The sequence below is a fragment of the Elaeis guineensis genome, chromosome 13, assembly GCF_000442705.2.
Source record: "Elaeis guineensis isolate ETL-2024a chromosome 13, EG11, whole genome shotgun sequence".
Taxonomy (NCBI): domain Eukaryota; kingdom Viridiplantae; phylum Streptophyta; class Magnoliopsida; order Arecales; family Arecaceae; genus Elaeis; species Elaeis guineensis.
The window spans coordinates 11,583,163-11,600,480 of record NC_026005.2 but is presented as its reverse complement, the minus strand read 5'-3'; the positions used below and the strand labels follow the sequence as shown (position 1 = coordinate 11,600,480).

The 17,318-nt window shown below is 36.8% G+C and overlaps 1 protein-coding gene across 1 annotated transcript; it reads left to right on the top strand.

Annotated features, from left to right (window-relative positions):
* Window positions 1-5,216: 5,216 nt before the first annotated feature.
* LOC105056655 (protein STRUBBELIG-RECEPTOR FAMILY 6) lies at window positions 5,217-17,161 on the top strand. The gene is made up of 16 exons (XM_010938935.4): window positions 5,217-5,459; window positions 6,252-6,384; window positions 6,478-6,549; window positions 6,639-6,710; window positions 6,790-6,861; window positions 6,948-7,019; window positions 7,368-7,439; window positions 7,533-7,598; window positions 7,679-7,744; window positions 7,837-8,138; window positions 11,630-11,910; window positions 12,927-13,198; window positions 14,677-14,812; window positions 16,171-16,307; window positions 16,402-16,558; window positions 16,811-17,161. The coding sequence occupies exons 1-16, from the start codon at window positions 5,348-5,350 to the stop codon at window positions 16,961-16,963; spliced, it is 2,175 nt and encodes a 724-aa protein (XP_010937237.1). The 5' UTR covers window positions 5,217-5,347; the 3' UTR covers window positions 16,964-17,161.
* The last annotated feature ends 157 nt before the right edge of the window (window positions 17,162-17,318 follow it).

The following is a 17,318-nucleotide window of genomic DNA, read 5'->3' as shown; positions in this document are numbered from 1 at the left end:
ATAGTACATGCTGGATAGGATATAATATCTCGAAAATAAGAGAGATTTGGGGTTGATTATATGTGAAGAGTTGCAGCCTTATGATTAGGATAGCATATTTTGATCTTTTCAAATCTAGACCGGTACTTGATCATGCTACTTCTTTTTAATTTTTTTTATAGTACTCCAGCAGGTGCATGTCCCATAGAAGAAGACATATACTGTGTTCAATTTATTAGGTTTCTTACATATGAAAGCAAAAATAAGATGGAATGCTCCACCAACTCTTATTTACCTACTCTCGTTTATGTTTTAACAAATGATGCTTAATGTGTAATCAAAAAACAAAAGTTAAAAATTTTTTTTAGATGCCATTACTGCTTTTCTTGTGTTTAGAATCTAGGGGTTTAGGTTTGTATCATTTGCAAGAAAGAATGATTGATCTTCTTATGCGATCTTAATCATTGTTTTGTATTTTGTATAGTTTTTAAAGCGCGATGAAGCATTTCCATCCATAGCACCGATCATGAAGCTAACACTTTGCTTTGAAAGCTATGCAAAGCACGATCCAATAATTGAGGTTCTCAAAGAAGATCAATCATTTTTTCGTGTGAAGGATACAATCCTAACCTAGAATCTAGACCCTCCCTAAGCAAAGATCAAAAAAGTTTGGTTTGTTGGCTTGATACGACACATAACCTGCTAATTTCTTCTCTGGACTGTTCAATCAACAGAACCTTCAATTGATAGGTCAAGGCTATATTTGATTCATGCCAAACCTCCAGTTTTTTTTGTAGTTGGTGGAACATTTGGACGCACTAGCGTTAGTTGTCAGCTGCCTAAACATGATATCTCCATTTTCGTAATTAGTTTGGCCAGGATGGAAAAGTTTATTTTTCCCCTCAAGTCTCCCTCATTGTGCCGAAATTTTTCTTAAATTCAGGGCTTCAAGATATGGTGAGATGTCGCCATTATTCTTACATCTTGGAATTTGGATACCTGCTGCATTAACATATACTAATATTAGAGATTTAAGCAGCGCTCATATTTTTATTGCCATTTCATTATAATGATAACTATAATAAGAAACAGCATTTATCTGAACTTTACACTGTTCATCGAATTATATACCTGTTGTCTAAGATTTAAAATCTTTGTACAATTAAAAATATGTATGCATGTTAAAATGTAATAATTTATAAAAACCATATTTATTGATGAATTTTCCATTAGGTGAACCCTGCTGGTATGATTCAAAACGACCAGAAGAAGAGTTATAAATTATAATTACAGTTTTTGATATGTAACTCAGCTTCGTGACTGTGGACAAGAACAGTGGGACAATGGAAGTCCTGGACTTAATATACACTCAGTTCTGTCTAAACATTTGATTGGAGCAAACATTAGGGTGGGGTTCTCGTATTAAATAAATTATGATCTTTATCCAAAATAAAAAATAAAAATAAATTATGATGAGGCTTGTTTTCTTGGTTGGACTTGGATGATTCCTGTTGCTTTACATAATAACTATCTTCATTTGAAAGCAATGATTATATTGTGAAGGTTTTAATCTTGACTTGCCACCTTGCAGCACGAGCTTAATATGTCCCACTTGGGAACATGTAAGGTTGCCACGCTCCTGAAAGAATTCAACATATTGGGACTAATGTGCAAGCAACCTCTCTATTAAGTAATTCCCCATAACTTAGAAGCCCAAAGAAAATAATAATCTTGCACATCAACAGATAAAACTTAAAAGAAGCATGTAATGAAATATTATCAACCCAGCTCCCTCATTTACTTAAACTTCTTTTTTTGTTTTGTACTCTTTACAGGATTTTCAATAAAATTTTGGTGCATAGCTCTATTCCACCTGAAAAGGAAAAAAAAAGGGAGAAGGAAAAACCATGTAGAATGGTATCCCGAATGGTCTTTCATTGTAGAATGGTAAAGGCTAAAGTTGGGTTCTACATTATAGACATTGCCACCCAGCAAAAAGCAATGAGCACAGATCCTTTGTAGTGCACGTACAGCATCATAGGATGCGGTCCATCCTTAGATGCATTCATCACAGAATACACAGCCATAAATGATCATGAGTCATGCAATTCATGCTGCATGAGTTATTTGATTGCCATCCATCATAGGATGGATGTCATTCATAGATGCACTGTATCCTGCGATGCCATTATAGAGGATCATTACTCCAAAGACGGCAGACTGAAAGATATTAAGGGGATGTTTGGTTCGCAACCGGAATCAGAATGGCTTGGAATCGAAATCGGAATGGTCAAATCCTCCGAAGTATTTGATTAATGATCGGATTCAGAATCGAAATTGGAATAAAAATTTGCATTTATAGAGGAGAATAGGGATTGAATTCTATATAGATTAAACCATTCTCATTTTACCCTGAAATCGTAATCGGAATGGGACTCTTCTCAATCAAATGGTTGGAATGGAAGTCATCTATTTCAATTCTGATTCCAAACTCCTACTTCCTCTAACCAAACACCCTTTAATTGTACCTCATCCTTCACCTCATTCTTATGCGCCATTTGTATAGCAACACATGCACATGATGTAATCACTTACAAGATAATCTCTTACAACACACACACAATTATAAGAGCCATCAAACTGATCTAATGGTCCATGGAAATTGTGACATCTCAACTTACTTGAACTGCAATTTGGAAGTAATGTTATATCTGTTTTACAGACAATTGCACCATGCATCAAACATTCGTACCTCTCTTGTTAGCGAGACTATCAAATAAGTGTCAATTGATACATGCAAACCTCCTAATAGGTGGCCTTTCATTCCAAAAGGGAAAAGCCAAATTTAGAGGGTCATTATCTATTAAATACAACTAGATTCCTCTAGGACGTGCCCTAAAAATTCCCTTCATTTAGTCTAATCTAACAAGTATAATATAGCCGACAATATCATGCACAAAGCGAGGGGCCCAAGATCATGATGCATTGGACGACAGGCATGATGAGTGTGGGGTGGTAACCTCACCGAGCGGCGGTGGGACCTCAAGCTCTTTATTTGGTTGAGGAGAAATTTTTTGCGCACCAGATATAGAAAATCCGACGCCAAGCACAGCCTCATCCTATCAAATTATTTTTTAATATATATTTATTTTTTATAATTTTATTTTTTATTTAAAAATTTAAATAAAAAATATTAAAATTATAACATTCTGTATAAATATTATAACATTTTGGAATTAAAATTTTTTATATAAAATATTATAATTTTTTTTAATATTATTTTTTTATGAAAAAATTACGATATTCTGTATAAAATATTATAATTTCAACGTAAATTATGCCTGCATAGAATATAATAATATTTTTAATTTTTTTTATTATTTAAAATATTAAATAAAAAATAAAATTATAAATATTAAATAAATATTAAAAAATAATAACTATGCAACCCAATAGATCAAAGCCGTACGTTCTTTTCTACACCGCAGGCGGTGTGCAAAGAATTTCCCTTTGGTTGAGAGGATTCTGGGCCGTAGATGGGAACGAAACGGGGGACAAAAGCTGCGGAGAGCGTCGCACGTAGCCCGGTGCCCCCAGCTGTACGGTTACGTGGCACGCGGCAATGTGGGCCCCACGTAATGGATGACATTTGTCACGTCGCAGTGGGCAGAGAGCAGGGGAATTGTTGAATTGAAAGAGATATGGTAACTAACTCTCTTAACAAATTAAAAAACGACCCTCGCTTTCCCCCATCATAATAGAAAATTTAATAAAAGGCCGATTAATGTACGTATTAATTATATTTTATTTTTAATAAAAAGTAGATAAATTATACTATGATACGTGCAATGGACATGCTGCATATCTGCTATTAGATAATGAAAAAAAAAAATTTTATTCAATAATATATGATTCTTTTATCTCTCAATTAGGTAGGAGGACCACCACCTTTTTCATGCACAAGTAATGCTTTATATTCTGCATACTTTTTCCTTCTAACGTACCAATGGGTTCAAATAGTAAATCGTCCATACTTAAAAAATCATTTTTGAAATATTAGCCTTCAAGTTTCATTTAAGCAAACATCCCTATCCGTTGCCGTCGTAGCTCAGCAATGTCAACAACGAAAAACGACAATTTTAGCTTACTTGTAAAATAATACAAATCCTCAATTAATTGTGCTCCATGACAGCAAACACAAGAACTTCGGATTCTTCATTAAAGAAAAAGTAGCATATGAAGTATGGTGGTCCCATTTGTTTGATATGGCTTGAAAGGTATGTTTGTTGAAATATACGTCAACATCATATGAATACATTTCAATAAAATTATAAAATAATTCTAATGCATTCCAAGAGGTCAGTTAATCACGGGATTATGCGCACATCTCAATTATCTTTTTATAAGATCGCGACCATATTATGCCTAAATCTCAATTATCATTCCATAATAATTTATTCCGTGTTATGTACACCAAGTGGTTGTGCATATCAACAACCGTTCATTTATATAGAATGCATCGAGATGTACGCTTCATAAATGAAGTCCATAAGAAGAGCGGTTGTGATTGGTGTGCACAGTTATACGGTGCAGAAAGTGGAGGAATAACTTCTCCCTTTCCACTGATTTCCATTACAGGCTCAAAATTGGACCAAGCTAAAGTCACACGCCCGGTTGTAAAAAAGGAAAAAATTGAAACGGACTGCGTACCGACGCTTCTAAATCTGGTTCCGGCTTCCGGTAATCACCGACTAATAAGTTGGGAGTCCATGCCAACCGCTCCGCGGAACAAAGTCTCTGTATCTCATATCCGGTCTCTATCCATGTATCCACACCATCCAACGGCCCCGAGTATCTCTACCCAGCATCACCGATCTGCACACAACCCAACAGTCTTGATTCTCTCCACCTACGCAACGGATCTTTTTTTTTTTCCCCTTTTTTTTCCCATAAATCCCATGACACCCCGTGAGTGTTATCGTCGCTTCCTCTAATCCATCCTTTTCTCAGCGCATTCCATTCCCCTCCTCCTCCTCTCTCTCTCTCTCTCTCTCTCTCTCTCCACACTAAGCTCTCAGTGAAACTTTTTTTTAAGATTCAGTCAAAAAAAGGACTTTTTTAGGAAGAAAATCCCAAGCATTTTTTTTTTTTGAAAAAATCGTCTAAAATATAACAACAGTATAAGCTTGCGTTCTGGTTGGATTCTCTCTCTCTCTCGCCCCTTTTAATGCCAGCTAGCTTCCATTCGTCCCTCGGTGAAATAATAACGATCCAGGGAGAACCCATCATCTGAGACTAAAAAGAGGAAGAAAGGAAGGAAAGGCGAGAGCTTTGATTCTGGCTACGAGGAGGGAGGAGGGAGGAGGGAATGTCGGAGGAGAGAGATAGAGAGAAGGGGATGTTGGGGATTCGGCTTCTTTTGGTCTGCATTTGGATCTGGAACCCGAGCTTTGTCCATGGTGCCACGAACTCAGCTGATGGTAAGCTTCGCTTTGGATTCTTAGCAGCTTTTTTGCTCTCTTTTTGGTGAGTTTCTTTATTAGATCGGAATGGAAAGGAGGGGTTCTGCAATGGGTGGGAACACGAGGGAGGGCGTCGAATTGTGCTGTTCTCGTGTTGAATCTGTTCTCTTTTTGAATGGGTGTTGTTTATTTTTGCTTTAGAGGGTCGAAAAGCTGGGGTTTTGATGTGTTTTTGTAACTTCTTTTGGGTGTCTTTTGAGCTTGCAGTGGGCATTTTGGTTGGATTCGGAGAAAAATCTGATTTTTTTTTTTTTCTTTCGCCGGAGGTTTTGGCATTTGGGTTTTTGTTGGATTCGAAGGAAAAAATTGTTTTTCCAAAGGATGAGTTGGTTTCTTAACGAAAATAGATCTCTTTCAATCCTACCATCTCGTCGTGGCAAACAAGCCAGTGACTCAATATAAGGAAAGGTTTCTTTCCGTTGTCATTATACTTTAGCTTTTTAACTGACCTGTTCTGCTTTTGGGTCTGGGGGGAGTCGGTTGGATGATTTGATGATTTATTTTTCCAGTCTAAAAAGCAAGGGGAAAAAGAGATTTAATTGCTTGTTTCTTATATTCTAGTACTTTTTTAGGTTTGATTTCCATTATTTGATAAATTTATATTCTGATCTTATCTCTTACTAGAACAAAGCATAGGTTCATGAATCTGATTGACATGTGGTTGAACTGACTTCATCCATGGGGCGTTGGTATAATATTTAAGCCTTGATTATGTTGATATGTTTCTCTAATCTCATGTTCTCTTTGCAGTTTCTGCTCTCAATGTCCTGTATAGCAGCCTGAATTCGCCAGGCCAGCTGACAGGTTGGACCTCAAATGGTGGTGATCCCTGTGGGCAGTCATGGTTGGGTGTTACATGCTCTGGTCAAGCGGTTACAACAATGTGAGGTTACATTATTATGAGTTTTCTGAACCTTTAGTGCTGTTCATTGCTTTGATGCTTTATCTGATATGTTTTTAATATTATGAACTCCAGCAAACTGTCTGGATTGGGGCTTTCTGGTTCTTTGGGTTACCAGATGGCAAGCATGGCTTCGCTAACAGAGCTGTGAGTCCTGCAGTTCTTCCAATGATATTTACACTCTTGGATATGCATGGAAATTGATGTTGGATTTTAATGTCCTGAGATTGTTGTAGTGACATCAGCAATAATAATCTTGGAGGTGGACAACAGATACCTTATAATCTTCCTCCAAACCTCGAGAGACTGTAAGTTATGCTAATTTGGTTTGTCTCAGCTATTTGCTTGATTTCATGGTCACTGTCTCATGACAAAGTTGATCTCCAGAAATCTTGCTGGAAATCAGTTCAATGGAAATGTACCTTATTCAATTTCTCTAATGTTTCCTCTAAAATATCTGTAAGTGGGCTTGCAAATATAATTATTTCATTTTCTCTTGCAAATTATATGGTGCTTTTTCCTAAATGAACTGTTGATATCTGTAGAAATCTTGGCCATAATCAACTCCAGGGCAATCTGAGTGACATCTTTGGAAAACTCACCAATCTCACCACAATGTGAGTGTAAATTTAACACTCTCTTTTAATGAAACTCATAATTCTTCTCGAATTTCAGTGTACTTGCTGTAGTACAAAAGGAATTATCATAGTTCTGTGGTTGAGGAAAGTCCAATTTTCTTGGACAATCATCTTTGACACCATTGAGGATATGTGCACCAAATTTCATCGCCCTTTTCCACATTCTTAACATGATTATGAGTCATGAAAGTCAGTTCTGAATTCATAGTCACCATTCCCATTTCAGCCCTGCATGCATGTGTCCACTAGTTTAAAACATTTGTGCTAGCTTTTGTAACTTGGAGGCATGCTATCCTATATGCATAAGTTAATGACTTTATGGTGCAGGGACCTCTCCTCCAATTCTCTTACAGGTGACCTGCCACAGAGCTTTAGCTCCCTATCAAGTTTGACTACCTTGTAAGGAGAATAGCACAAAGTTCATGCATTATTTTGATATTTATTACCACATTTCGCAAATCTTACTTCCACTATTCATTTCCCATCCCGCAGATACTTGCAAAACAACCAGTTTACAGGTTCCATAGATGTCCTTGCCAGTCTCCCTCTTAATGATTTGTAAGTAAATTAGATTGTGCACAGTAAAAAACATAGTTTGTGTATCATAAAGAACAGGTCTTATGCACCCATGCTTCCAGGAATGTTGCGAATAATCACTTCACTGGATGGATTCCTGACAAGTTAAGGGGGATAAACAATCTTCAGTGAGTACTTGGTGGACCCTGATGACATCATATAATCTGATAGTGATGATAATTGTTACATTCAGAACTCACCTGGTAATCTTTCCTCACAGGACCGGTGGTAACTCATGGAGCTCGGGGCCTGCACCTCCACCCCCACCATTTACACCTCCTCCTCCAAGTCGACGAAGCAACCCTGGTCAACATTCTGGTAGCAGTAGCAGCCCATCTGGTGGCGGTGGGAAAAGTTCTGGTATAGGTGCTGGGGGCATAGCTGGAATCATTATATCCATTTTTGTCATTGGTGGAATTATTGCATTTTTCTTGATAAGAAAAAAAACACAAAGGTCTTCAAGGGAAGAACTCCTCGAACAGGATCAGCCTTTTACCCCTCTTGCTCCAAAAGAGGTTAAAGGTAATTTTTGTTTTTCTTGCCCTCCTCAAAGTTTAGATATTCTATTAGTATGCATATGTGTATTTTCTTGACTAGTGAATTTAGACCAATGTATAATGACTCTCTTAGTCACCATATCTTCACTCATTTTCCTCATAATGTATCTGGATCTGATACAATACTATGTAATCAATATTTTAATTGTGCGACCACTCAAATGAGTCTTGAAATATCTGTACAGCAGAAATACAAACAAAAAAAATCCTTTTAAATTGCAAATTTCTCAATGAAATATTTTATGTGATCCAATTCATCATATACTAAATTTGACTTCTTACCAATTTTCAATGAGATTTTTTATTCTAAAATAGAAAAAAGTGCAATAATTAATGTTGTTACCAAAGCAATGTGAAGTAGGTTTTGGCAGGGTTGTAATGGTCTTATGATCATTTTTTATTGTTTTCTTGAGGAGTCATGACTGTTGACTTTGTGATATTTCAGTTGTTTTCTAAGCTTACAGCTTCAAGTTGTCTGTCTGAGACCTTTCTTATGTTAGTGGTTCTGTTTTTAGGTAATTCATCATATGCATATCTTCTAGATGCAGCTAGGCTTGTGATTGCATACCTCAAGATTTCCTATTGTGCATGTAACAAATTGTTAATTTTGTTATCAGTTTAATACAAACAAGTATCCTTTTGCATTGTACTGATTTGAAGGGATCAAACTTATTGACCACTATTTCTAGCTAATTCCTTTTCCTAAAACTTTTGTGGATGTCACAGTGGAATTATGTATCTTGACCTATGGAAAAATATTGGTTGTAGGTTACCAGGTGTCATCCTTGGATTATAATGTGGTTGTATAATTTTCATTCACACATTAACTCTGATACATCTTTTATGCATGTTCACCTTCTTGTAGATTATTATCCATGTATTTGGTGTTATTTGTGGGATTTCCTTTTCAAATCCATCAAATTTACATGCTAGGATACAACACAGGATGGCATGACACTCTGTTGCACTCCAATAGTATCTTGACTAGCTTGAACTCTTGAAATTTTGGTAGTTGGCAGAAGCTTTTTATCTATATATTAGCCTCAGGACTTAACATTACATTATATCTTACTTATGCAGAAAATTTCTGGGATTTCTTGTATCCATAAAAAAAAAGGATTCATCAGTCACTTAAAGAGTCTATGCCTTTTTTTTTCCTCCTGACCTAGACAATTAAAATGCTGCAACCAGTCACCTTATTATTTGCCTATGTACATTTTGCACAAGCCTATCATCAAATTGCAGTAGAAGCCAACAAATCTGAAGTATCGCTAATGAGAGTTTGTTGCCTTAATTCTGCTGTGTATCATATGTGCAGTGCCCAAAGTTTTAACTCTATCATGGTTCTGCTTACCTATAATAGGTCTTCTTTCATTCCTCCATGTATTGCTCATATTCTGCTTCTAGCTGATCTGCTGTCCTTCTGCTATTGCAAACATACATAGTTCTACCTTATTTCTTGCTATTCCTTTATAGCTTGAAGGTCATTGTGGTTCCATGGTCTATCCATGATTGAGCCTAGACCATGACCTGGTGGTGCTTTTGTCCTTTCATTTTGCTGTATCAATCCTTTAGTGTCTATCCTTCACTTATCATACTCCAAGAAGTCTGCTTATTTCCAGTAAATTCTTCTGAAAAATCTGCTGAGCCTTGCCCATTCTTCCTGGAACTTTTCATCCCCCACTCTTCATATAGATTGCACAGTAAATGTTACTACTGCTATTTAATCTTCTGATTTTTCTCCTTGTAGCAGATCTACTTGGTCAGTCCTTGTCCAAACTAAAGTCATTTTCGATCTGCTTCTGTACTCCTTGAGTGGATACAAAGGGGAAAATATTTGATGTCTTTTGGTACATACTTCTGGCCCAAAGCCGAAGAGGTATTTTTTGTCAGCGGTTGATAAGCTGTTATGTGCCTACCTCCATAGGAAATGGCAAACCTAGGATCATGCTGTGTTGTTTCAAGTTTATGGTTTTACCCATGTTTAATCCAAATCCAACAACACATCAATACTCATTTCTCCTTTGCTAGTGCTTCTGATGAGCATGATCATCCTCTTTATGGCACAATCTCTTATATTGGATTCTTGTGTTCACCATTTCCTGGTAAACTGTTTTATCCATATATATATATATATATATATTCCAATTAATGGCCACACCCCTCTGCTTAGCAACAAGAGGTTCTGGGCTTGAGTCTTGGTTGGTGCACCCTACTTATTTGGACTTCGGTTGTTATAGTGTGGCTTGGTCTCCCTCTCTCTCTCTCTCTCACACACACACACACAAAAAAAAAAGAAAAAAAAGAAAAAAAAGAAAAAGAAAAATCTCCTTTCCATTGTTCCATTCTGTTCATCAAATTATTCACGTATCGTATTCCCTCACTCTTAAGTTATTAGGGTATGTCATTGACTACCAAACTTGGCATTTGTGTCAAGTCTAATATATATAACTTCTTCAGCAGCCCATTGGATCCACTTACACCACTTAGAGGTTGTCAGATAAGAATATAATCTTGCTGCTTTTGGAGGTGTTCCAACATGTCCATACTTGCTGTGAGACTCCCTCCTTCAAAGACAATTCCTCTCGATGTGTATGCGCTGTGGCATTGTCTGAATTTTTATCAAGTAGCCCCACAATTCTTAGGACCTGTTACCAACTCTTAGTGGATATGATGTATTTGTTGCTCTTTGAGTTTTCAAGTGAAAAATCAACTTTCTTTCACGACAAATTTATCTTCTTTTGGGATGTGGGTGGTCAGAGCATCAGAGACCAAACCTACAGGACATATCAAATGAGGTTTTGCAAGCTATCCTGGTTTTGCTTCTCATTTAATTTTCAAGAATTATAAGGCTGCAAGCCCTGCATCCTATTCTCCTTGCGGTAACTGGTTTGACAAACATCTTCATATCTTGTAGGTTTAGACAAGCCCACTTGTTGCTGATGCAAGCTGATGAAATCCTGTTGCTAAACTTATGTAAATTACCTTCTTTATAGTTCCTTCCAGTCAATTACTCAAGATGTTCTTATTCATATGTATACTTGAATATTATTTATTTTGTTGGTCGATATATAAACCTGTTTTCCCTTGAATGTTAAATAGCTTTGTCATTGGAAAATTGCTACTCTGCCAAGTGTCTCTGGGTGACACTAAATACATTTGTTCCATCAAAAAAGAAGACACTAAATGCATTTGAACAATTCAAGCTAAGATGTTAGCCACCCAGGTTTATGAACTATATAGAAATTATGTTGTTCCAAAGCATGTTGTGATATTTGAAACATTCACAAATGGCAGATTCCACATGCAAAGTCATGAAAGACCAGCTATTAAATTGTCTTGCTTGGCATAAGATGCTAATTAATTTGCTTAATAATTTCTTCAAAATGCACCATTAGCTGTGTTGTTCCTGACATTCTATATGTTTTATTTGTATGATTGATTGCTTATTTGCAGAGATGAAATCTATCCAAACATCCTCTACAATTAGTACAGCAACATTGCCATCAGCTGCTCCAATTAGCCTTAAACCTCCTCCTATTGATCGACACAAATCATTTGATGAAGATGATTTCTCGAACAAACCTGTTGTGAAGAAAGCAAATACAGCACCCATAAAAGCAACTGTGTATTCAGTGGCTGATCTGCAGATGGCTACTGATAGTTTTAGTGTAGAAAATCTTATTGGTGAAGGTTCTTTTGGACGTGTTTATAGGGCACAATTCAGTGATGGAAAGGTATGTTTTTCACTTGAATTTTAAGTTTCGTTCTTTGCCCCATTTGTGAGATCTGGATGATTTACTAGATCATTTCTTTAGTTTGCCCTTGTGAATTTTAAGGTCTTTTTCTTGAAAAATAAGTAGTGCACACGTTTCATATGAAGCCTTCCATGGATCATGAAAAACACATTTTATTGAAAGTAAAAAGAAACAATATTCTTTTAGGATTTTATCATTTAAATTAAATCATCCTAACTTGAAATGTTGCTTATAGCAGGAAGCAATAAAATTCTATTGTGTGGCTGCAAATGGGGCAGAATGTTATTGAAGCAATGCCCCAAAGTAGTGTAAACTAGAATTCACTCCCTAAAGAGCATAATGGAGATAAAAGAAATACAAAAGGCTTACAATGGTAATGAAGGGCTAGGATGTGTTTTTACTAGGGTCTATGATGTTCTGTAGCTGTTCAACTTTTTTTTTTGGCCAAAAAACTGTTCATTTTTTTTTTGATAGGCAGAATTTCTCATTTAAATATTCAATAAATGGTGGAAAAAGCATTCTGGTATATCTAGGTAAAAAAAGTTTCTGGTTATCTACAAGAAATCACTTCTTCAAAGTTCTCTCTAGCAAGCAACCATTGTCTTGGTAGCACAGTGAACTATGTGCTTAGCAATTTCATATTAAGTACATAGATGCATTGTGTTTATTCGCATTAAGGATAAATTATAATTTTTGAAGGTGGCATCTCCTTGCCTAATCTTTCAAATTCTTTTTAAAAAAATCAGCATACATTTTAAAATTAATGAGAAAGTAGTCTTTAGCATGATTTTTTTTTTCCCCTTTCATCTTTCTGTGGTTAGGTTGCTAGAATTGTTATAACTGCTCTTCTATGTATCAGTGTTTTCTTAAATCTGAACAAATTATTGCTACATGCATATGCAACATATATAGTAAATAGTACTCTCAGAAAGAAGAAATAACAGAGCCAAAGGATAGATTTCTGTTGGCATTTGCATAATGATTTTTCTTTATAGGTTTTGGCTGTGAAAAAGATAAATTCTTCAGCCTTGCCAAACCAATCAGCTGACGACTTCATTGAGCTGGTCTCCAATATCTCACGTTTACATCATCCAAATTTGACCGAGCTGGTGGGATACTGTTCTGAACATGGACAGTACTTGCTGGTTTATGAGTTTCACAAGAATGGCTCGCTGCATGATCTCCTTCACCTCTCAGATGAATACAGCAAACCATTGTCTTGGAGTACCAGGGTCAAGATTGCACTCGGTAGCGCACGGGCATTAGAGTAAGTGAGATATTATTTTACTTTGATTTTCTTTTGTCTGAACCTGAAGAGTTGTCAGCGGTAGATTATGATATAATCCGGCAACATATCAGCTATTTCATCATGCAGTTAAAAGGGGTTTGCTTCCAAATGTTAAAGAAAAAGTTTATTTGAGGTTTTCATTTACATTTATATAGCAACGCAGTAACACTTATGATCAGTAAAATATGACAATGTTTCTTCTCTTAGTTAAATCATTTATGGCCTATGATCTCATCATCTCACAATCTTGAAACAGAAAACTCATGTCTTCAAAAACTTTTAGTCTATCTGGAAGCTTATTAGTCCCTTGTAAGTTATTTACCTTCTTTCTTGAACTATTTACCTAGTGTAGTTCCTTTAGGATTTATTAAACCTTTGATATGATTCACACCTAAACCTTTGTTCCGGAGTGCTGTTCCACTGCACCACTTATGGCCCCACTCAGCGCACCAGTCCCTGGTGAGAGTCAGGGATTGATCTGGTGCATGGTTTCATGTGGGTGACAGGCGGGCCTATTATACCAGCCATGGAATGCCGTACCGCCTCATACCGGTCATATCGTACCGTACCGGTCTCATACTGGTATGCCATACCGAAGTGTACCGATATTACCGTACTAAACCGCGTACCGATATTAAACAGAATTTCACCGGTACGGGATCCGGTACCGGTACGGCGAACCTTGATACCAGCCCACCAATCACCACTTGCAGGGACTGGTGTAGGGAAATAAGTGGTGCAGTGAAGCTTTTTCCTTTGTTCTAATGGCATTATGTGGTAAAGCACACCACCAATCCATTTGACATTCATTTCAGTTTTCAAGGAAGCATGGCTTGTCATAAAATAGAGATAGATAACAAGTTTTACAAGCTTTAGCATATTGCTGTCAATATGCTATTTGATTTTTGTAGAAAAATGGAATATTTCTTTAATCGGATTGTGATTGATACTGCATGCATTTTGATGCAATGATGAATGATGTTTCTTATAGAATTTGGGTCTGGAGTGTCAATCATGTTTTGATGGTGTCACATGATGTTTTCAAGAATATGTTGTCCAACAGTAATGATATTTTCAAAAACTCTGTAGTTCATATATTTTGCTTTAGCTTTCTTGATTCGAGGATTATTTGTGAATAATCATGAAATTTCTAAAATATGCCAAAATTTATGACCGATCGGTCACAAAATGAAGTATCTTTAGATTGCTGATGGATCAATATTATTATAGTTGATTCTGGTACTGTTCCTAGTTGTTGCCCTTTCCAAGCTCTTTTTTCCAGCACGAGTTGTAGCATCTAGAAATATCTACCTCTTTCCTCTTTTTTGTTTTTTATTTATCTGGCAACACCTGAAGCTTGATGAATATTCTTCCTTCTACTCGAAGTTCTAATTTCCCTCAATGCTAAACTGATGGTGTTCTATATTCGTTTTATTACCTGCAAATATTACTATCAGGTATCTGCATGAGGTTTGTTCTCCTTCTGTTGTCCATAAAAATTTCAAGTCATCAAATATTCTGTTGGATATGGAGCTCAATCCTCACCTTTCAGATTGTGGGCTCGCTAACCTCACCCCTGATGCAGAATTTCAGGTAAATATCAGATTCACAACACATCCACAAATGGAACAGAACTTTTTATTCTGCACTTATTTTTGTTAGTTTCAGTATAATTGGAATGCTGATGTTCATTCAATCTTTTATCCTTTCAATGATTAAAGTTTTTAGAAGTAAATAGAAATGGATGTTGAGCACTAAACATTATTCTTTCTAATAGCATTTTGCCAATTATGTGTATGAGAGAGTGAGGGAGGGAGAGAGAGAGTAAACAATTTAACAGGTATGTTTCTGATAAGAAGGAAAAAGGGAAAATTCATGGTGGCTAAAACTCTATGATTTATATGAGGTTCGGAGCATAAGGATTACCATAGCAGGGCTTAAAATTGAATATTGGGAACACCTTGTTTTAGAAGAGAAGATGCCAAGTTTTGAATATTAAGAGGGGAAGGAAAGGGAAGAAGTGTGGAAATGGATATTTTATGTTGATTTTCTTTCTTTTATCAGCCAGCACCCTGAAATGGCATGGTAGATGAAAGTAAAAGTTTAAGCTACAGAGATAATCTGTGTCTGGTAATTATTATCTCCTTTTTCTTCTTTTGCCTTCATCAGCATTTTTATTTAAGGACATGGTTCAGCCAAGCTTGGGTAAGCGAGGCCCTACTTCAGCTCTGCTTGAAATTTCACATTGCCAACTCGAACTTGATTAGAGTAATGAACCCAAAGTTAAACTTCCAGCTTGACTCTATTAATTTTGGGTAGAACCTGAGCTGTACATAAATGGAGGAATCACAGAGAGCCTAAGCCAACAGTTTAGAGAGAAGAGTGAGAGAAGGCTGGGATTGATGCCAATGGAGTCAGGGGGTGATCGGTTGTTAATTGGTATGGCTCAAGATTGGGAAGAGGAGTGACGAGCTGGGGAGCTTTGCTGCAGCAGTTGGGTTAGGATTTGGAAGACCAACGAGAGCAAGGAGGAGAGGATCAGAATCCTTGACTGGGAGGGAGGGGAGTTGGGTAGTGAGGGAAGCCGGAGAAAGCCTAAAGTGGTTATAGATTGTTAGCTCGGTTAAGGTAGAGAGTAAAATGGGGATAGAGATGCTAACATTCATATGTATTTATTGATTGTTTTTCCAAGTGATTATTCAGTGAATGCTAACATTCATATGTATTTATATTTACAATACAGATGTGTCCCTGGGTTCAAATTTTTGAAGGTTCCCATATTAGGTTATTCAGACACCAGGACTTTTCATGTTTGAGCTGCTTTTTGAGATAATTATGATTTTGCTTGCAATGACCAGCATCATTTGCCCAACTTACCATAGCCTAAATTTGGTCAATATTGCATTGAACTTTTATGAAGTTTTTCCTATATTTTTGTTTAAATTATGCAGGCTTCCGACCAGAACATGGGTTCTGGATACAGTGCCCCTGAGGTTGCCATGTCCGGCCAGTATACTCTGAAGAGTGATGTTTACGGTTTTGGAGTAGTCATGCTGGAGCTTTTGACTGGTCGGAAGCCTTTTGAGAGGTAAATCCTAATCTGTTACCAGTCATGATCCAAGTACAAGTGGAATCGAAGGATTATGTTGTTTAATGTTGTGATTGCTGTAACATTTCTACAGCTCTAGATCACGATCTGAACAATCATTGGTTCGATGGGCAACCCCTCAGCTCCATGACATTGATGCATTGGATAGGATGGTTGATCCTGCCCTCAAGGGCCTATACCCTGCAAAATCACTCTCTCGATTTGCTGATGTGATCGCACTGTGTGTTCAGGTAAATGGAGTTTATAGACTCTAAAAAATTATCCTTCTAATTTATTATGGCCTAGAAATTCATTAGATTTACTAGTGCGATCATAAGCCATGCAACCAAGCACCAATTCCACACCATTTCGAAACATTGCTCCATGTGGTGAGCTTTAGAGGAAACCAGCATATTTGTGTTGAATATGTTGGATGACATTCTCATATCTTTATCCCCATAAAGTTTATTAATTTCTTACATTTGGAAATTGGATTTCGACAGCCTGAGCCGGAGTTCAGACCACCCATGTCAGAAGTTGTGCAGGCTTTAGTTCGTTTAGTGCAGAGAGCCAACATGAGCAAGAGAGTGCTCAGCGGGGACACGCAAGAGACTGCTCGACGATCTGATGATCCAGACACACAGGACTACTTATGATGCGCGAGTTAACCAGTTAGGTTGTGTTCCCGGATGTTGTGGCATAACTGTATTCCATGTATTGTACGTGTCTTTTTTTTTTTTTTGCCCTGTTAATGGAATATTGTGGTTAAGAAACCCAGCGTTTTAGATGTCACATACTGTTCGTTTTTGGGGGGAATAGCTTAATGCAATATCAACTTTGTGTTCAAAACAGAATCTTTGATTGAGGTGGTACTGTGAGTAAGCAAATGGTGTATCTGATTAGATTTTTACACAATCCGCTGTCATCTTTAAGAAAAAAGAAGGTTAAACTAATGTTCAGAAGAAAAGATTTTTGTAGTTTAAAAGACCAAGGAGGAGGGTGGTTGGAGGA